This window comes from Ursus maritimus, unplaced genomic scaffold (assembly GCF_017311325.1).
Source record: "Ursus maritimus isolate PB19 unplaced genomic scaffold, ASM1731132v1 scaffold_3, whole genome shotgun sequence".
Taxonomy (NCBI): Eukaryota; Metazoa; Chordata; class Mammalia; order Carnivora; family Ursidae; genus Ursus; species Ursus maritimus.
In genome coordinates this window covers 87,078,292-87,101,058 of record NW_024425563.1, presented here as the reverse complement: position 1 = coordinate 87,101,058, position 22,767 = coordinate 87,078,292, and the positions used below count along the sequence as shown (strand labels likewise).

Genomic DNA, 22,767 nt, shown 5'->3' with positions numbered 1-22,767 from the left:
AAGAAGACATACCAACAGGTACATGAAAAGATGCTCGGCATCACTATTCATCAGGAAAATGCAAATCAAAACCACAGTGAGCTATTACCTCACATCTGTCAGAATGGCTAGAATCAAAAAGACAAAAAATAATAAGTGATTAGGATGTGGAGAAAAAAGAACCCTCGTACACTGTTGGTGGGAATGTAAATTGGTGCAGCCACTGTGGAAATATTATCGAGGTTCCTCAAAAAAGTTAAAAATAGAACGATCATATTATCTGGCAGTTCTGCTTCTGGGTACTCATCCAGGATTCTTAAAGATTTCTTTCTGGTACTGATTTCTAATCTAGAACATACTTTGTATGACTTGAAAGTTTTTACATCTATTCAGACTGTTTTATGGCATCAAATATTGTTGATCTTGGTATTCCACTTCAAAATGTGTACTTTCTGCTTTGGATGAAGTATTATATAAATGTCAGTTAAGTGATTTGGGTATTGTTTAGATTTTCTGTATGCTTACTGATTTTCTCCGTACTTGTTTTATCAGTTATTGTAAGAGAAGGAATTGAAATCTTGAATTATAATTGTTGATTTGTCTGTTTTATTGTAGATTAGGCTTCAAAATATGGTTCACATATCAAATACAGTGAATAGTTTTGGAGGAAAATTACTTTTACTAGCATTATTTTAAAAAGCCTCATTAGAATATATCTCTGGTTTGTCCTTTAGCATAGGCTATTTGTAGCATCAGCGTGTACAAAAGAAAATTTATTTGCCACATTTTATTTTATTGTTTATCTTATCCATGTTATTATTTTGCTTGGCAGCTTCTATGTTTTTGAAACAGGCATTTGAAGGAGAATACCCTAAGTTATTACGTCTTTATAATGACTTATGGAAGCGTCTTCAACAATACAGCCAAAATATTCAAGGAAAGTTTAATGCAAGTGGAACTACAGACCTCTATGTTGACCTACAACACATGGAAGACGATACACAAGACATATTCATACCAAAAAAGCCAGATTATGAGTATGTTTTTTTAATCGAATCTGTTTGTTTTCATGATAGGGATTTTGTCTTCTGTTTTTATTATAAATTAGAAAATGGGAATATGCTAATCTCCTATATATTGGTAATGATCATGATTTATATGTATACTGTAGAAGACTTTGCAACACTTAAATGAAGAAGTCAGACTTGATCCTTAGTTGAGCAGCCTGGTTCCTAACTGGAATCTGATGTAAAGTACAGCACCAAATAGGGTGAGTAAAAGCTAGGAGATGAGCATATGTGGTCACTATCTTTTAATTGGTAATTTTATACCTTTATTTACATCAGATATTATAATTATTGATGAACCACTGGCATAAATATGATATAGAAGTAACTGGTGTGTTCAGGAACTATAGGGGAATTAAATCTTATGCTGGGATAGCTTCTCAGTCTGGTAGGAAAAAACTGAGTATCGTCACAATTAAACCTGAAATCTCTTAGCTTACTTGTACAGTACAGTATAGGTAGCCATAGTTAGGTGCAACTTTGGAAAACAGTATACCATCTCAGTAAGTTTAAACCAGCCAACTTTCCTCCTAAATTGAAAAATTATTTTCACATTTCTCTTTGAGCAACAAATCAATTGATTGGCTTGCACATTTTCTTTAAACACTAGAATCTTTACTGTGACAAGGCTGATTCAGGTAATAGATTCTCATCACCTACCTTGTTAAAAAAAAATGTTGGGTGATGTAAATGTTTCTCTTCCAATTTTTATTTTTCTAAATACTTAAATTGTATCCACCATAGTAAGCAGTTCTGGCTAGTGAAATATAGGATGTAGAAGTTTTCATTGGCAAAATAAATGGCATGGCTGGGAAGATAGAATGAGACCAAATTTTTCTCTTCAATAACTCTTTTATGCTAAACATGGAGATGAGATATGAACTAATGGAAGAGGGGCAAGAGATCTAAACTCATCTCTTGATCTACAAAGATCTAATAAGTTTTTTTAATATTATATAAAATAGAATATTTAGCATCATTCTATTTTTGGCTTAGTTTTATTTTTAAATTCATATTCTTGCCCCTAAAAAAGGTCTAGAAGTATACACAGCAAATGGTGATAGTGGTTTATCTCCAGAAGGTAGAATTTTCATTTTGTATTTTGTGCTTTCCTTAAAATTAAGAAGGAGTGTGGTCCGGGAAAGAGTGGAAACAGAACCCTCTCAGTACCACTGTTCTCCCTGGGTGACTGTGGGCATACCCAAGCTATGACTCTCTGGCAAAGGTTTCACACTGTGTGGGAGAAATAGACTTCACTAAAATAATCTAACCAGTCACTAAACAAGCAAATAACAATAACAAGCCCTAGAGGTGTGGAGATCTAGTACCCAGAGTTGCAATAATGTATTATCTGAAATGTCCAGTTTCTAAGAAAAGTAATGAGGCATACAAAGAAACATAACCCATACACTGAGAAAACAAAAACAAAAAACCAAGCTACAGAGACTGCTTGTGAGAGTGACCAAACATTAGATTTAAAAGAATGAGACTTCAAATTAGCCATTAGAAATATGTTCTCAGAACTAAAAGAAAGCATGGTTAAGTAAAGGACTATATAACAGTGTTGTATCAAATGGAGAATATCAATAAAAAGATGAAAATTATATATTTTTTATAATATTTTTTTATTATGTTAGTCACCATACAGTACATCCCTGGTTTTTGATGTAAAGTTCGATGATTCATTAGTTGCGTATAACACCCAGTGCACCATGCAATACGTGCCCTCCTTACTACCCATCACCAGCCTATCCTATTCCCCCACTCCCCTCCCCTCTGAAGCCCTCAGTTTGTTTCTCAGAGTCCATAGTCTCTCATGGTTCATTCCCCCTTCTGATTACCCCCCCATCTTTATCCCTTTCTTCTCCTACTGATCTTCCTAGTTCTTATGTTCCATAGATGAGAGAAACCATATGATAATTGTCTTTCTCTGCTTGACTTATTTCACTTAGCATTATCTCCTCCAGTGCCGTCCATGTTGCAGCAAATGTTGAGAAATCGTTCTTTTTGATAGCTGAGTAATATTCCATTGTATATATGGACCACATCTTCTTAATCCAGTCATCTGTTGAAGGGCATCTCGGCTCCTTCCACGATTTAGCTATTGTGGACAATGCTGCTATGAACATTGGGGTGCATATGGCCCTTCTCTTCACTACGTCTGTATCTTTGGGGTAAATACCCAGTAGTGCAATGGCTGGATCATAGGGGAAAGTTATAAAAAAAGGAATCAAGTGGAAATGCTGCAGTTGAATAGTTCAGTCACTAAAATTTAAGAAATCACTAGAGGGACTCAACAGTAGATTCGAACTGGCATTAAAAAAAATTAGCCAACTGGAAACTAGACTTATGTAGGCCTAAGAACAGATAGGAATAAATGAAAAAAAAACAAAAACAGAGCCTCAGAGAAATGTGTGGCACCATTAAACATACCAACACATATGTAATGGGAGTGCCACAATAAGAGTATAGGGAGAAAGGAGAAGAAAAAATATTCAAAGACATAATGGCTGAAAACTTCCCAAATTTATTGAAAAACAGTGTACACACCCATGAAGCTCTCAACAAGCTCCAAGTACAATTAACTCAAAAAGACCACAAACAGACACATCATACTAAAAGTGTTCAAAGTGAAAGACAAGGAGAAAATCTTGATAGCAGGCAGAGAAAAACTACTCATCACTTATAAGGGAGGCCCAAAAGATTTACAGCTGACTTCTCAGCAGAAACAAAGGAGGCCAGAAGGTGGTGGGCTCAAAGTGCTCAAAGAAAGAAACTGTAAACCAACAATCCTATATTCGGTAAAGCTGTTGTTCGTAATAAAGAGAAGCAAAGACTTACCTAGATAAACAAAAACTGAGAAAATTTGTTGCTAGCAGACCTAACTTGCAAGAAATAGTACAGGAAGTTCTTCAGGCTGCAAACCAAGTCATCTCAGTTGGTAATTCAAGTACACACAAAGAGCACCAGTAGAGATAGTTAGGAAATTATAAAAGATACTATAAATGCATATTTTCTCCTTTTTTCTCTTAACTGATTTAAAATGCAGTTGTATAAAATATGTATAGAATGTATTGTTGGGCTTATAACATATAGAAATGTAATATATGTGTATACATTTGCCAATAAGAGCATAAAGGAGGTAGGTGGGAGCAGAGCTACATTGCTATGGAAATGATGACAGATGGTAGAGTGATAATTATAACAACTTATTGTTGGATTTGTAACATTAATAGACATACTATGTATGGCAGTAATACCACAAAAATAAAATACTTAAAAGAAGAAATTTAATGAAAGAAGTATAAAACTTCTACTATGAAAACTATAAAATATTGCTGAAAGAAATTGAAGATCTAAATAAATTGAAAAACATTTTGTGTTCATGGATCATAAGACCTAACATTGTTAAGATGGCAATATTTCTGAAATGGATCTACACATTCACTTCAGTTGCTGTCAGAATCTCAGCTGGCATTTTTGTAGAAAGTAACAACCTGATTCTAAAGTTCATATGAAATTACAAGGTACTTAGGATAACCAAATCAGTATTGAAAAAAAAAAAGAATAAAGTAGGAGTCACGCCTCCCAATTGCAAAACTTACTACAGAGCAGTGGTAAACAAGATGATAAGGTACTGGTACAAGGAGAGACATTGATCAATGGAATAGAATTGAGAGTCCAGGGGCACCTGGGTGGCTCAGTCAGTTAAGTGGCTGCCTTCAGCTCAGTCATGATCCCAGAGCCCTGAGGTGGGCTACTTCTCTCCTCCCTCTGCCTCTCCCCCCACTTGTGCACATTCTTTCTCTCTCAAATAAAGAAATAAATCTTAAAAAATCCAAGAATTGAGAGTCTAGGAAAAACCCATGTATCAATGGTCAGCTGATTTTCAGAAAGCTTTTCAAGATTATTCAGTGGGGAAAGAATACTCTTTTTGACAAATGGTGGTAAGACAACTGGATAGTTCTATTCAAAAGGATAAAGCTGGAACTTTACCTCACACCATATACAAAAATAACTCAAAATTGATTAAAAAAATAAATATAAGGTCAAAAATATAAAACAGAAGAAAATATGGAGGCAAGTCTTCATGACTTAGGATTTTACAAAGAACTCTTAGCTATATGACCCCAAAAGCATGAGCAACAAAAGAGAAAATACATATATTGGACTATTTCACATATTAAAACTTTTGTACTTGACACCATCAAGAATGGGAGAAAATACTTGCAACTCCTCTATCAATGGACTTGTATGTAGAATATGGAAGAGACCTTAGAATTCAACAATAAGAGACAACTTACCCAATTAAAAAATGGGCAAAGGATCTGAGTAGACATATCTCCAAAGAACATAGACAGATGGCCCATAAGCACGTGAAAATATGCTTACCATCAGGGAAATGCAAATCAGAACCACAATAAGTTACAACTTTACACCACTAAGATGCCTTTTTAATAAATAACAAGTGTTGGCAAGGATGTGGAGAAATTAGAACCCTCATACATTGCTGGTAGAAATCTAAAACAGTACAGGGCTTTGGAAATCATTTCGCAATTACTCAAGCAATTAAAGTCAGTTACCATATAACCTGACAATTCTACTCCTAGGTATATGCCTAGACAAGTAAAAACATGTTTGGGGAGGGTGGACTGAGGAGTGTTGTTTAATGGATCTAGTTTCTGTATGGGATGATGAAAAAGTTCTGGAGATGGATGGTGGTGATGGTTGCACAATCAAGTAGGAATGTACTTAATACCACTGAACTGTACACTTAAAAATGACTAAAATGATAAACTTTATGTTATGTGTATTTTATCACAAAGCAAAACATTAAGCAGATTTTTTAAATGTTTACACAAATTTGTAACAAATGTTTATAACAGCATTATTCATAATAGCCAAAAGATAGAATCATCCCAAATGTTCATCAGCAGACAAATGGGTAAAAAACAGTGGTGTATATCCATACAATGGAATACTATTCAGCCATAAAAAGGAATGATATATAGTACAGTGTTATTGAACCTTGAAAACATTATGCTGAGTGGACAAAGCCAGTCACAAAAAAACACATATTGTTTGATCCCATTCATATGGAAGTCTAGAATAGAAAAATTATGGAGATAAAAATTAGATTAATAGTTGCTTAGGGTTGGGGATGGAGCGAGAAGGTCAAGGGGTTATACTTGAAGGGTATGAAGTTTCTTTTTGAGGTGATAAAAATGTTCTAAAACTGAGTATGGTGATGGTTGCACATATCTAAGACTATACTAAAAACCGTTGAGTTGTACAATTTTAAAAATAGTTGCATTGAATGTGAATTCTCTCTCAGTAAAGCAGTTTTTAAAAAAATGGGAAAGGAAGTATATTCAGTTCTTCTGAGAAGTTTTGATATGGAAAAAGGAATCAAGCTACTTCTTTCTTTGAGATAATAGGAAAATCACAGAGGGTAAATGAAGTCACAAAGGGAGAAAAAAGCTAGAGAAGTCCAAGTTAATGAAGGCCATTGCCAGTGGTTTGGTCTTAGTGTTAGAGGTGAACAGTCACCTATAGAGAGCCAGGGGCTGCAAATGTAGATTTCAAGTTAATACCTTGTGTTTCAAGGCTCTTGAAATTAAGGGGTTTGCATAAATGTAGAATAGATACAATTTACTTTTTCTGTGCAATATGTGAGTAGCTTAGCAGCAGATAGACCATCTAAATAAGATATTCTTAGAGCTTTGAAAGGAAGGTGAATTAGAAAAATCAGGATGTTAATGAGTTTCTTGAAATAGTTGACTGGGGATAGAGAAGGACAGACCTGGTGAGCTGATGGAGAGGGTTCCATAGCATCGATCACAGTAAGATCTAAGAGCAAGTTCTTTTGAGTAAAATCTAGCACTTTTATTGACCTACAAAGCCTGACATGATTTATTCCATCTATTTTCTGTTTGACTTCCTCTTGAACTACTCTCCTGGCACTTACGTGCTCTGCTCCTCTGAGTTTTTGGCACACTGAGCCCGGTGTGGAAGGCCTTTGCACTTCCTGTTTTCTTTGCCTGGAAAGCTCTTGCCCTGAAAATCTCTTGTCACTTCGTTCCCTCTTTCCCCTCAGTTCTGCTCAGCAAACCATCCCTTGCCTTATCCTATCCAAAATAGGATGAAAAAGAGAGAGAGAGAGAAAGACAGCTGAACACATTCTTTCTGGCTTGCTTGAATTTTCTCTTAAAACTTATGACTCTCATATTCCATATTTAAAACACTTAAAAAATTTGTGTTTATTTTTGTATGTGTCTTTCTTATTGGCAACCTTAAGTTTCTCATTAGTACACTTTAAAAGAATAGGGAATTTTAATTGACTTCACTACTTATTTCCCACACCTAGGCATTACCTGGCAAATTGTAGAGACCTAATAGTATTTGTAGGAGAGAAGGAGATGGGGACAGTGTGGATATGAAAAGTTGTCTTCAAGCTTGGAGACCTTAGAAGAGTAATTCAAAATGATGACTCAAATATGGAAGCTCCCTAGTAAAGCTAAAATAAAAACAAACTTCTCAAACAGGATGGGTTTTAGGACGGTTATCAGTTTGGTGGTTTTATTTTTTTTTAAGATTTTATTTGTTTGATAGAGATAGTGACAGAGAGCACAAGCAAGGAGAAGAGGGAGAAGCAGTCCCCGCTGAGCAGGGAGCCCTACGCAGGGCTCAATCCCTTCTGGGATTGTGATCTGAGCCGAAGGCAGACGCTTAACCAACTGAGCCACCCAGGCACCCCAGTTATCAGTTTTGACATTGTCGTGTCACCAAGGACCTTTAGTGCAGATTCAGAGACAGGAGGAGTTTAAGTACTTGTAATTCAGAACTAAAATATCTGCAGAAGAGGAAAGAGGCTTCTTAAGGTCAGTAAATGACAGGAGCAAAAATAGCGAAGACATTTAAATAGATGGCATGTTCTTCAATAGAGGATTGCCCCAGGCAGATTTAGACACCGTCCTCCCTGTCCCATTGTGCTCTATCTTCACCTATTATAGAAATCACTATAGTTAGCACTTTACCTGCACATTTCTTCCCTGCATTGTAAAGTGCTTGTAATCTACATCTTCCCAGCACTTAACAAGGCCTGGTACATAGTATTCTCAGTAAATATGTGCTGAGGGAAATACTTACTGAATGAGAAATGTTAAGAGATAACTATGGAATTATGATGTACGAGCCAAGAGCATTGTGACCTCTAGGGCTCATTAGATGACCAGAAAGGGTGGGAAAAGAAAAAAGCCAGGTTTCATAAATTACACGATGGAGCAAATCAAATGTTTTTAAGGATGACATTTAGAATGAAGGGGGATTTGTTTAAGAAAAAAAAAAAGACAATGGAAGGACTGGTAAGAAGGATTATAAACAGGGGTGACTAGAGGAGATATGGAGTTAATTATAGGAATAAGAAAACAGATGGAAACAATGGTTTTAGACATTTGATAGTAATTGCCAAAGGAAAAATATAAGACCCGATAGTGGGACTGCTAACTGAAAATACGAATAATTGGAGACATGGGAAGATTAAGAAGGAAAGATGCATATAGTAGGCTAAGTTCCAGTTTGTGAAGAATATGGTAAAACAAATGAGCTTAAAATTCCGATTGGGAGGATTTATGTGATTATAGCACTTTCACAAACACTTTTTATTTTGTCCCTGTTCTGTTAGTTTGGCATTGGAAGGCTGATCACAGCCTAGACCCTGTGCACTTCCCTCTCAGGGAGCTCTATGGGAAATGGCAGCTGTGGGTGGAAAGGGTCAAGTTAGTGGAGCGGGTTTCTGCGCACTTGGCTCTCTCGTGAAGCTTTGATACTCTCTAAAAACTATTTCCTAAGCAAAGGCATAGCCTCATTAGAATTAGTCAGATTTTACATTGTTATTCTTTTAGTTTCAAATGACAGACTTACTATAGTAGATACTGGCATATATTAGATCACATTTATACATAGGAGTTTGTCTAAATTAAAATGTTTAGTTCTCAATAAATGTCTAGTTATGCAATGTATTTGTAAATGTATATACATTTTTAAACAATTTTTTCTTTCTTTTTGTTTATAAAGAGTTAACGTTTTATATAGAAGGTAGGTTTTTAAGAAAGGTGTTCACAACCCAATACAATAGCAATTAGATTTGTATAATCTGAATTCGGTTTTAATAAATTTTGTCCCCACAGCCCAGAAAAGGCTTTAAAAGACTCACTGCAACCCTATGAAGCTGCCTATTTATCGAAATCTTTATCTCGACTCTTTGATCCTATCAACTTGGTTTTTCCCCCTGGTGGTCGCAATCCTCCTTCGGCGGATGAACTTGAAGGTATCATTAAAACTATAGCAAGGTACGTATTTTTATATAACGACATGCCGTAAAATGCCTGACACATTTGTTAGTGATGTTTTAATTTACTTCAAATTATTCAAGTAATTAGTCCTGCAATTAAATGAAGAGTTTTGCAGTGAATCAGTGCACATAGAGTAAGTACTTAAGATTCCGATTAATAAAACCATTTAAATACATTCTAAAAATAGCTTATTATAATCATTCTGTATCTTGTCAAGGATGCAAAGTGAACCTAATTTTTATGCCATAGTAAATAATATTATATAGTAAAATAAGCACAAAAATAATTTTACAAACTGAGAAGTTAAAGCATAGAGCTTAAGTGTTTTTTATCTTAAATCTGTAAAGTACTTCATGGCATACCCAGGATTATAATCTTGATTAGCCTACTTGTGTTTGCTATTTTGAGCTTACTAAGTGAATGTGACAGCTTTTAAAACTCTCAAAAGGCAAGGTATCCTCGTAGAGGTGCCACCTGAATGCTTGCAGACAATGTAATTATACTGTTGCCTTAGACATTTACACTTACCCAGATGAATTTGCAGTTAAGACTATCTCAGTTCCTGTCACAGCTAACAAGTTGTCATAACAGTAGGTCTGTACATTTGTAGATGAACATTTTGAGAAATAAAAATAGTAGTTAGGCAATAGAGGACCAAAGTATAGAACTGTCTAGATCGTTTTAGACTACAGATTTGAAGCTGGTGACTTGCAGGCATGTGGAGTAGGACTAAGAAGCCACAGGTATGATGTCTGTGAGTGTATATCCAGCTGCAGACATACCAATATGGTGTCGAAATTGCTGTGCACCTTGATCTTGAATCTTTCCATGATTATCATGACTTTCCAAAGTCCTGACTCTAGATTTTTTTTTTTTACTGTGATGTCTCTGTTATCTGTTTGATATGGTTCTGTTATCATATCTTTGATGTGGTAGTGACAAGAACAGTCTTGGATTCAGCTTGATCTCTTTTTTTTTTTTTTTTTGGCAATTTGATCTTTTGACCTATTTACGGAAATGTTGAAGAGGCATCTCTCCCATTCCTCTGGGAAGCTTGGCAATGCTGTAATCAAATATAACATGAAGCTTGAAGAAGCATAGTTATTGCCAGTATTCAGTAGAATTTAAAAGTGAGCATTAATAAAGTTTTGTGTCACTATGAAAGGGCATTTTTATTGCACATAATATGCACTAGTGTTGTTTCAGACTCCTTCACTTTCTTCATAAAGAGAATCTGTTAAGTGTCAAGATTTATTTTGCTACTTCACAGACAATAATTACTTTTCCTGCTTTCTACCTATGTATGGGTTTTCCTGCAGTTTTTAACTCCTAGTATTTTTTCCATGGTCTTTGTAAACACCTTTTTTTTTTCTTTTTGTCAGTCCCAACTAATCCATTCTTAAAAGTTGAAAATAAGTATGGCAAAGAAATACTTCATGACTCCACATTTTAAAATTTCAAACTAAGGTTTTGTTATGCTTTTGATATATTTAAAAAACTACTTTACAAAATAGCATGGATTGACATAATTTCTACAGAAACTAAGCATCTTTATGTATCATGTGTAATTTATATTTTTAGCCTGTGTCCTTCCAAGGTCATCATTTCCATTCAAAAGCTGTCATTTCCTTGCAGATGTCTGTGATATGCAGTGTCTCTAATTGCACTTATCAGTATTAACAAGAGTGCTACTTTAAAAATCTGTACACAATTTACTCTCTTAATCACAGCCTGAACCCACACATGACGTGCTTTTATTAATGAGAAACTGGTCATTAACCGAGCTATCTCAAAGCTCTTTTTCCTAATGCTGAATTTAGGAGGAAAAATGAAACAATGCAACCAATTCTTGGAAGCAATCAGTGAAATCTATAAAAAGAATCACTACATTGCTTACTGGGTTTAAGTTTATATGTTGTTCTTTACTTTGTTGATGAACTCTGTTGCTAATAATTAGAGTCTGTTTTTGTTTTCTGCAGTGAACTAAACGTAGCTGCTGTAGATGCAGACCTTACGTTGGCTGTGTCAAAAAACGTGGCAAAGACCGTCCAGTTATATGGTGTAAAATCGGAGCAGCTTGTAAGTTATACCCTCCTGTCAGCGTTCATGATTTTGTTTAAAATTGCTAATTTTACTAGACTCTAAGTATCAATATTGAACTGACTGAATATTAATTTACTGGTGGTTTTACTTTATTGAAATTTTGAAACTTTCTGATGAGTTTGAACCCCCAAAAAAGTCATGATCTATTTAAAAAATGGCCCTCCTACCATTGTTATACTTTCAGAATGCAGGAAGGTTTTATAGGCTTTTTTTAAAAAAAATGCTGTACCAGCGTCTGCCTTCGGCTCAGGGCGTGATCCCAGCGTTATGGGATCGAGCCCCACATCAGGCTCCTCCGCTATGAGCCTGCTTCTTCCTCTCCCACTCCTCCTGCTTGTGTTCCCTCTCTAGCTGGCTGTCTCTATCTCTGTCGAATAAATAAATAAAATCTTTAAAAAAAAAAAATGCTGTACCACCTTAAGGCCTAATTTTACATATATATATAACATATATATGTGTGTGTATGTATATATTTGTGTATATATGTATGTATATGTGTATATGTGTACATATACCTATGTACATGTACATATATATTAATATAATTATCTCAGATTAATCAAAATTCCCGTTTTGTGACCACTCACCCCAGATATCATTCATGTAGTTTACCTGTTGTGAAATTGACTTGAACTATTAAAAAATGGCTAGAGGAAGTGAAGTGCTTAAAATCGTGATAAAAAAATGTTGATTTACTTTTGAAAGGTTTTAACCCTAGAATGTGGAAGTTTAACCCTAAAATAATTTTATTTGAAAGATTATTTTATTTGTATTTAAAATAATGGGTAATTAGCTGAATCATAATCCTAATTCTGTGCATTAATGTTTTAAAGTTAAGCACACATGTTTAACTAGTATATACATATGCTAACTGAATCCAAAGACCAAGGCTTTAGTGTACTTTCACCTGTGCTGATAGATGAATTTTGAGGAATGTGCCAAAATCTCTGCTGTCTTTACAGGAGTGACCAACCATGTTTTCACTTTAGCCTCTCTGACTGCTCCCAGATGGAACATCATAAAACGAAGTACTGTGGTTTTACCTATATCCTACTAGTTCTAGTTGGTTCTGGAATAATTTTTAGGGTAGGTTGGTAACAAATTGCACTGAAGGAATTTGCAGTTCCAGTGGGTGGCCACGTTCTGTTTGCCTGTTAATGTGCTGTTTTCCATTCAGTTGTTCTTGTAGCCTTGACAAACAATTTAAAAGCAACTTTTCAAAACTTTATTTATTGAAAACCGGCCCTGCAGAGACCATGGCAGCTCTTTGTAGGTTAATAGATGACTAATTTTTCTCTCAAACTTTTTTAATAGAAGCTTTTTTATGATGTTCATTGCTTTTAAAAACATGGTTTGTTGCTATAAATGAAATTCAGTATTATATCCAATAGAATCTAGTGTAATTATTGAAAATGTCAGGGAAAAAATCATTAGATGGCCCCACCTGAGAACAACATTATAAGGAAGAGCCAGCATATGTATAGAAAATATCTTGCTTTTCTGCTGTAGGAGGTAGCAGCGGTAACAGTAACGTGTGACTTCAGTTAAAACAGTAATGGTAGGGGCACCTGGATAGCTCAGTCTGTTAACTGTCTGCCTTCAGCCCAGGTCATGATCCCAGGGTCCTGGGATCAAGCCCTGCATCTGGCTTCCTGCTCAGCAGGGAACCTGCTTCTCTCTCTCCCTCTGTCTGCCACTCCCCCTGCTTGTGCTTGCTATTGTTCTCTGTCAAATAAATAAAAATCTTAAAACAAAAAAACCCCACTAATGGTAAAAGGCTTTGACAAAATTAAAATATATCAACAAACATTTGATTGATTTGATACTGGTGGTCAGATAGTCTGTGACCCTAAATTACTTAGGCTTACAAAACTTAACAATGCTGAAGGCGAACCAGAAAGTCGTTTTCAACTTTGATTTTAGTGCCTAAAGAGAGACTAAACATTAAGAGTAGAAAAACCATCTAACGCTTTATTTTTAAAATATATTATTGATTAAGGACTTAAGTAACATTTTAGTATACATCTCTTATTTTGGGCTAATAGTACTGTTTCTGTTACTCCTTTATGTTTTTATATTTGACGTGTTTTATTCTTTGATCTTGCTGTATTCCTGTTCTTTCAGAATTATTTCACTGAAAACATTTAGAAGAAAATAGCCAGTATTAAGGCTTTGGTGGGAGAAAGACTTGAAACAGAATTTGAAGTAGAATAACTACTTTATCTGTAAATGGAAATGTTGCTTGAAATATGATATGACATATTTCTGTAAATGGAGGATTCTTTTTATAGATGAAAAATTTAGGTCCACAAGGTTGGAAAGTGACAGAAATCAGATCCTTAATGGAATGTTCACGCAGTGAGTGAGATGAAGGAAAGCTAGAATTTTCAAGATAAACATATTTTCAAAAAGGGGGACTTGAAAATATAGAACCTGAAATGTAGAATGTACAGCTTTCCAGAATCCTAAATTTATTTCCCTAAAGGTCAGTTGTGCGAGTTTGTTGGCTATCAGAACATCTTAGTATACTTAACTATAGCTTTAATTCCTATCAGAAGAAAAGCTCATAAAAGGATTTTTCAAGTTGATCCCTTTTATGAACCATTTTTGTGGTCATCTCAATCACTATGTGTATTTAGATAAATTCTCCCACGTGCTTAGAAAAGCAATGTTTTTTCTTTTCAACCTCATTATTTTAATATTCTAGGATATAGTAGAGTATAACATAATTTATATGTATATAGTACATGTATATGCTTATAATAATCTGAAATAATTTTATCATTACACATGTGTTAGTTTTTCTAAGGCTTTTCTGTTATTAATCACCAAAGTTATAGGTCATACAAACCTAAAACTCTGTAGGGGCAAATTCTTAAGTTATTTTTTCTGACTCTTAAATGGTACCAGAGAATTCATTTCTTGAGGTTGGGGGAGGGCCATAAAAATAACTACAGTTATTAAGCATTTATAGTGGCTTGGATTATGCCAAGCCATTTATGTGTCTTATCTCATTTACTTCACAACAACCCTATGAAATGGAAGTATCAATATCTACCACTACAAAAGGTAGAAATTGAGGCCAAGAAGAGTTAATAGCACGCCCAAAACAGACTGCTACAAGTAGAAAGCTAGCTAGCAGGTGTTGAAACTAGCATTTAAACTCAGATTTGACTCTAAATCAAGCTTTAAACTGTATCGTACTTCAACACAAATACATTGTTTTTTATTTGAGAAAAGTGGGATTGTTTTTTGTGATTTACTTGTTCCCTCATTTACTTTACAATATGAGATAGAGAACTAAATCTACTTTAATACATGCATGATATATTTTATGTATGTATCATAGTTTATTTAACTTCCGTGGTCATAGTGGTTAGTGTCTTGGTCCACAACAAAATGATACAAACTGGGTGACTTACAAACAATATTGATGTGTCTTGCACTGTTCTGGAGTCTGGAAAGTCCAAGATCAGAGCACCAGCAGATTTGGTGTCTGGTGAGAGCCCGTTTACTAGTTCACTGATGGCTGTCTTCTCCCTGTAACCTCACAAGGCGGAGGCGCAAAGGGGCTTTTTCAAGCCTCTTTTATAAGGGTATAAATCCCATTCATGAGTACTCCACTCTGATGACCTAATCACCTCCCAAAGGCCCCTCCTTGGGCATTAGGTTTTAAGGTATAAATCTGAGGTGGGGTGAGTGGAAAGGATACAAACATTCAGAGCATAGCAAATATTTAGATGGTTTAGTAGTTTAGTTAAAAAACAGGGATTCAACCTTGAATTCTCGTATGTGAGTTATAACCAGTAAGGGTTTATCGCCTCTACTATGTATTTAATTTAGTGCGTAATGTGAGTATCAGCTTCCTTAGGTGCCCTTTTGTGAAAAGGAGATCAGTGTTTTTTAGACCATCTTTATTTAAAAGTTTTTATTCACTTGTTTTGATAGCAGTTGTGAAGTTATAATTAATTTGCTAAATAAATAGAATTTTATGTTCAAAATACATACCTGTAGATATATATATTATATTTTATGATTGAACTGAACAAACCAATTATTTAATAGTTATGTATTGGTAATTTGTTTGTATAGTTCTGAGATGTAACCTTTAGAAGAAAATGTCACTAGACCTTGCTATTGTAAGTTTGAATCAGTGTTTTCCTTGTCCTCTGTAAATTAAAATGAAATTAAAATATTAGCCTATAAGAGTTATTGTGGTACCTTTATAAACCTTTATAGGGTTGTGAATTTGTGATGTCAAAATTATAGGCAAATATACTAATAAGTAGTCCTTTTAAAAGGTGACCTGTGAGGACATTTACCAACAATAACTATTATCTGATGGTTTCAGGAGATGACATCTAGAATCTTGGTGTAAATGTCAAATGTTATAAACTGTGAGAAAGTAGATTGGCATTTAATTAGGTTGCAGACCATTTAAATGGAAACAATAATAGGAATGACATTTAAGGGGAGGTTTCAACTTTAATGCAGGTCAGTAGCTGTGTATGAGGTCAATAGTACTAGATGGCAGTAGGGTTTTTTTGCTTTTTTTTTTAAGCTTTGTAAATATACCCTTTATTCTTTGTGTGATTTCTTAAGCAGTTTGGAGACTTGACATTCCTATAGTGGAAGAAAACCTACATGTGTGATATTTAAATGATGATAGACACGTGGGTTCAACTTTTTTAGTTTTAAGCAGATTATTTAATGCAGATTTAAATGTCATCTACCTGGATACTGCTCCATATAATATCATATGGTAATAATCTATATTATTAACATTAAAATAGTAAAAGGTTTTTAAAAATATGAAATCACTTAGAATTTTTATATTAAGTGCAAATATACAAAACATATCTGTAGATTCTTTGGCCCAAATGCACTTTAGCTATAATACAAATACACTGAGCCCTTTGGGTTACCTACTCTCTTGATTCTTAGACAGCCTTCTACTCTTTCTTACCTCCGTTCTTTTTTTTTTTTTTTTTTTAGATTTTATTTATTCATTTGACAGAGAGAGAGCCAGCGAGAGAGGGAACACAGGCAGGGGGAGTGGGAGAGGAAGAAGCAGACTCCCAGTGGAGGAGCCTGATGTGGGGCTCGATCCCAGGACTCTGGGGTCACGCCCTGAGCCAAAGGCAGAAGACGCTTAATGACTGAGTCAGCCAGGCGCCCCTTACCTCCGTTCTTGCAGTGAACTATTTTAGGATCACTCCTTCTTTCCCTTGAGATCATTTTCTGACTTGCTTCCCAGACTTGTGAGAGCTTGATTTTCTGTGGGCTGTGCCAGGTCAGTAGTAAATGGTCATGTTAGTCAAAATTCAGTAGACCAGAGTGAAGACAGAGAGAAATGTCAAATAATGGTTATTGTCAGCTGGCTAACTGAACATAATAAAAAAAAAATGGTTAGTGTCATTAGGCGGTATTTTCAAAAGAAAGTAAAAAATGCTAAGTTGTTGGCTAAAGCCTGCAAAGGTCTGTATCATCTGTTGCCATGAGACCATTGCCTGACAGACAACTGCAACACCTGAGTGGCATATAATACACACTTAATGCTCATACTTCTCCAGGCAGATGGAGGGCAGCTAGGAGACTTTGCTTATCTTGGTTTAATTTGCTCACAGCAAGCTGGCTGCTGATGGAGGCTGGCTTCAACCATAGTTAAATACTCCGTTCTGCATGTCTCTCCTCCTGCAGCAGGCTCTCTTGGGTTTAATCCCATGATGAAGGCAGAAGCACATGAGAGAAAATATTCCCAAAAGTCTGGCTCACCAAAATAACCCAACCATAGTGCAGTATTAAATTGCAAAGGATGTGGATGCAGGCAGGGATGAAAGATTGGGACCAATCGTGCCATCTGTCACAAAGCCCAATATGGCAATAACAAGAAAAGAGAGTTCATGAACTTTTTTTTTCATTCCTTAATCTCCTTACTTGAATCCTGTCAGTATGTATTAAATTTTTAAAAATATCTATTTACATATGTATGTATTTTTTTTGAGCTATAAAAAAATGGAGTTGAAAATCTGCATATAACTCCCTAAAAACTTAACTACTAATAGCCTGCTGTTGACCGGAATCTTTACAAATAACATTAAACAGTCAATTAACACATATTTTGTATGTTATATCTATCATATACTATATTCTTAAATTAGAGAAAAGAAAGTGTTATTAAGAAAACCATAGGGAAGAGAAGATACATTTATAATACTGTATTGTATTTATTGGAAAAAATACATGTGTAAGTGGACCTGCACAGTTCAAACCCATGTTGTTCAAGAGTCAGCTGTATTATTTTTAGGTGCACAAATAGTACAACATAATTTTTTTTTAAGTTTTTTTTTTTTTTTAAAAAGCAGGAGAGAGCCGGGGGGTGGGCAGAGAGAGAAAAACTTAAGCAGACTCCCCGCCTAATATGGGGCTTGATCTCAGTGACCCTGAGATCACTACCTGAACTGAAACCAAGAGTCGGATGCTTAGCCAACTGCATCACCAAGATGCCCCTAATTTTTTTTTCTTGTGGTGAGAACTTTTTTTTAAAGTTAGTTTGTTTGTTTATTTAAAGTCATCTCTATACCCAATGTGGGTCTTGAGGTCATGACCCAAGATCAAGAGTCACATGCTTTTCCAGCTGAGCCAGCCAGGCGCCCCTTTTGTTTTGAGAACTTTTAAGATTTACTCTTTTAGCAATTTTCGGTATACAATAGAGTATTGTTAACTATAGTCCCCTGCTATACGTTATATTCCCAGGACTTATCTTATAGTAGAGTTTTGTATTTTTTGACCACCCACATCACCCCCACCCCCTGCCTCTAGCAGTCGCCAATCTGTTCTTTGTATCCGTGAGTTCTTCTTTTTAAAATATTCTACATAGAAGTGATATCATGCAGTATTGACTCTCTGTCTGGCTTACTTTACTTAGCATAATGCCCTTAAAGTCCATCCATGCTGTCACAAATGGCAGGATTTCCTTCCTCTTTTAATGGCTGAATGATATCCCATTGCATATATGTATGTATACATGTGTATATGTAATGTATGGCTAGTGTAAATACTCTGCAGTGAACATAGGAGTGCAGATACCGTTTCAAGATAGTGATTTGATTTTCTTTGGGTAAATACCCAGAAGTAGAATTAGAAGTAGAAGTAGATCCGTATAATAGTTCTATTTTTAATTTTTTGAGAAAGCTCCAGGTGTTTTCCATAGTGGCTGCACCAATTTATATTCCCAACAGCAGTGCCCAATGGTTGCCTTTTCTTCATATCCTCACCAAAGCTTGTTATATTTTTTTTCTTTTTTGATACTAGCCATTCCAACAGGTATGAGGTGTCATAATATCATTACGGTTGTCTATTTAGATCTAATCTCTAATTGGATTTTTTTTTTTTTTTGGCTGTTGGGTTATATGAATTCATAATATATATAAGATGTTAACCTCTTGTGATACATGATTGGCAAATATATTCTCCCAAGTATGTATGTATTTTTTATGGCATTCAATATCAGTTTCATAGCCAAAAGATAGAAATTTATTACTATTATAATTCACTTAATGATTTTAATTAATGTTAATATTACTTTAAAAAACTCATGAGCCTTTTTCTGTATACTTCACATTTGGTGATATATATTTTGACCCCTTATCACATCTTTATTGCCCTAAACCTGTTTTCATTACTACAGCGTATAATATTCAAATAAATATTTTTCTTCTATGTTTTCTTTATTTCTTTCATTACAAAATATGCCTTTATTTTTAACTTAATTTCAGAATGTGGAGTTTCTTTAGTCTCTGAATAATAGAATAGATACTAACCCAGGAAATAGAAGTAGTAGTTAGAGACTTGAAAGGAAATTTGGGCATTGAATCTTGCCTCATAATTTTTTACTGTCATGTTAGCATTTCGATACCATGAAGACTTTTTGAATATATTATTCACTTTTTCAAGGTATTCCCATTAACAGGACTAGTCTGAATTACCTTGTCCATTTTTACAGGAATTAAAAGTCTCAACACTGTAGAGCTTTTACCTCTTTTCAAGCATATTAATGATCAAAAAGAGCTTTTATTCTCATTCCTGTTCCAGGGTATTGCAATATAATTTAATTCCCTACTGTATGCTTCAAAATTATACCCTATGGGAGTATGTTTCTGAGAGAGAACATTGTCAGCATTCAGTCAAGGTTAGGTTTTTGATTCACTCAGAGCACCCTCCTACCTAGCACACTCAGACATGCAGATACACCTAACAGTAAAGATCTTGCCATATTCACAAATAAGATAGAAAGAAAACCTACATTTACCCCTTAAAGCTGCTGTAAGTACCAGGCTAGTGTGATATGAGGTGAGATTGCCTGGTAAATGGAACCAGGCCAAAACACAGGAATTGGATCTGCAGTGTTACAGTGAGATGGGACTTCTGAGCCATAAGCATTAGATATGGTTGTGAATTGGAGCACGCTGGTGGTAGTGGTGGGGAGGGAGGCATGGTTGAAAGGTCTGCTCTAAAACCCCCAAACACTTGGGATAATCAAAGAGAGGAAGAGGAAAAGACGCATAAACACTTCCTTTAAAAATTAAGATGCAAGCTAAAGTTTGCTGCATTTGAATATAAAAGAACTCATTTACATCTTAGAAGACTGATTTTTTAAAATTATCCTTTACTATATCAAGCAGCACACTTTTGGGCAACTTTTACTGAACTCACTAGTAGAAAGTTGTACCAATTTAGAATATTTTCTGAGACATAACTTAAAAAATGGTGTATATAGAAAGTGTTCTGTGATAAGAATCAAGAAAATCTTTTTTCTCCTCGGACAATCTTTTTTTTAAAATCATTTTTCAACATCTTAGGGTAGGAATTGTTAATCTAGAAGGTGGGTGAAGGGGCTTCAGGGTATCTGTGAACCCCAGGAAATTATCAAATGTTTTGACATGTGAATTTTTTCTGGGAAAACATGACATATTTCGAAAAGATCTATAATCCTTCCTCCGGAAATAACTGTGTCTAGAAAATCTCCCAATATGTGTTATTCGTAAACTATAATGTCTTAATAGGGGAAAAAGAAGAGGGGATATGGGCTACTTGGGTAGAGTGAATGATTTTTAGAAAAGTTGATCAGGCCCTTGGAAGAATAGATGGGAGATACAGTTTGCGACAAAATTTGTGTGGGTGTGATGGCTACTTCCTGTTTTCTGTCCTTTGGTAAGAGTCAGTCTTCCCTGGGTGATGAAACTTTTAGGGAGAAGATTTATGACAACTGAGTTCCTTTTGGAGGACCCGCCTTTAAGCAGATATGGCAGGTTCTGAAAAAGCCATTCTGACATATTTGCTGTTTTTCAGTGACTTCAACTCAAAATAATATACCGGAGCAGCATATTTTGGAGTGGCATGTCCTGAACTCCTTTATACACAAGTTATATAGAAATCAACTATTTCTGCATACCAGCTACAAACAGAAAATAGAATTTATTTTTTAAAAACATTATTTATAATGGCATCAGAAAATAACGTGTTTCTATGAATAATTGGAGAAAACATGGGCAAGACTACACTGAAAACTCTAAGTCATGTTGAGAGAAATTAAAGGAGTAAATAAATGATGGCACACATTTCCTGCATACATTGGATGGCTCAGTGTAATAAACATATCCATTCTTCCAAAATTGGTCTCTAGGTTCAGTGTAACAGTATACTTTTTACCAGTGCAGAAATATTTGTTCTACTAATATCAAGATCCATTAGAAACCTACACTAATTAAGATGGTGAAGTTTTAGCACAAGGATAGAGAAATACATTGAAAGAGAAACAGCCCTGTACATATACAGTCACTTGCTGTGTGACAAAGATGGCAGAGGAGTGCAGTGGGGAAAGGATGGTCTTTTCAGTAAGTAATGATAGGTTCGTTTGATAGCCTTGTGGGAAAAAATGAAAGCTCTCACGAGAGGCAAAAATCAATTTTAGGTAGAATGTAGATCTAAAGGGGAAACCTAATAGAAATACCCATACATGGGGGCGCCTGGGTGGCTCAGGAGGTTAAGCGTCTGCTTTAGGCTTAGGTCATGATCCCAGGGTCCTGGGGTTGAGCCCCACATTGGGATCCCTACTGAGCAAGGAGCTCGCTCCCTCCCAAATAAATAAAATATTAAAAAAAAAAAAAAGAAATACCTGTACATATATACCATGAGACATGTATAATAGCATTATTTGTGATAGCCTCAAACTAGAAACAGCCCAAATGCCCATCAACACTAGAACGGATACATAAACGCTGAGATACTCATCAGTGGAATACTGTGCAGTACTAAAAAGGAACAAACTACAGCTTACATACATTCCTACATGGATGAATCTGACAAACATAATGTCAAGCAAAATACAAACATGTATATAGTTATTATAAATGAAATATTATGTCCCAAATGATTCCATTTGTATAAAGAAGGCACTTTATAGGAGTAAGAAGGAGATGATTGAGTTGGGACTACAGGAAGGGTTTTTGGAGTGCTAGTAATATTTAAATTTTTTGTCTGTGGTTACAAGAGTTTTTGATTTGTGATAGCTCATTTATCTGTATGTTGATGTTTTTTTATACATGTCTATCTTGAGTTCATATTTCAATTAAAAATACTTTTAAAAAACTGTGAAGGTATGTGTACAGTTGGCACATGGGTGTATCCTAGCTTTATAGGAGGATAACCATTTAGTCTTTAGGACTTGAAAGAATATGGTGGCTTTTATAAGTTTTGGAAGATGTTTAGTGAATCTCTGATATTGAATAAACTAATCTTAGAAAAAAAGTAAAAAAGGACTAAGATCAGGAAAAGTAGAAATGCCTGTTTTTCTTCTTGAGTTCCCCAACCACCCACCTCTCCCCAGTTTAAACATCTAAGAACTTCCTAAAATAAACTAACCAAAACTAGATATAATATGCTGTACATTTGGAAGTTTGGAGAAAATAAAGGGATGTGAGTATGTGTGTATGCGAGTGCGTGCATGTGTGCATGTAAGGCATCTTTTCTTGGGTGTAGATTTATTTTTACTTTTGTAAAATGCATGTGGCCACTCTCTTTGCTGAGAACCCTATTTAGTTGGGAAATTGAATTTCTAATTGTAATCATTCTGATAGCCATCAAAGATTGACAGTAATGAGAAGGAATATTGAGCTCTTGGGAATTGAGATTTCCTTCCTTTTTCTCTCAAGAATCTATAGAAAATGCTTCATTTATAGTTTGAGAGCTTGGTTACAAACTGG

The 22,767-nt window shown here is 35.1% G+C and overlaps 1 protein-coding gene across 1 annotated transcript in view; it reads left to right on the top strand.

The window, feature by feature from the left end:
- Positions 1-22,767, top strand: part of COG5 (component of oligomeric golgi complex 5) — a 277,974-nt gene that overhangs the window by 208,511 nt on the left and 46,696 nt on the right. The window contains exons 12-14 of the mRNA XM_008703618.2: positions 812-1,016; positions 9,236-9,397; positions 11,380-11,479. Coding sequence (XP_008701840.2) covers positions 812-1,016; positions 9,236-9,397; positions 11,380-11,479 — 467 coding nt within the window. The remainder of the gene's footprint in view (positions 1-811; positions 1,017-9,235; positions 9,398-11,379; positions 11,480-22,767) is intronic.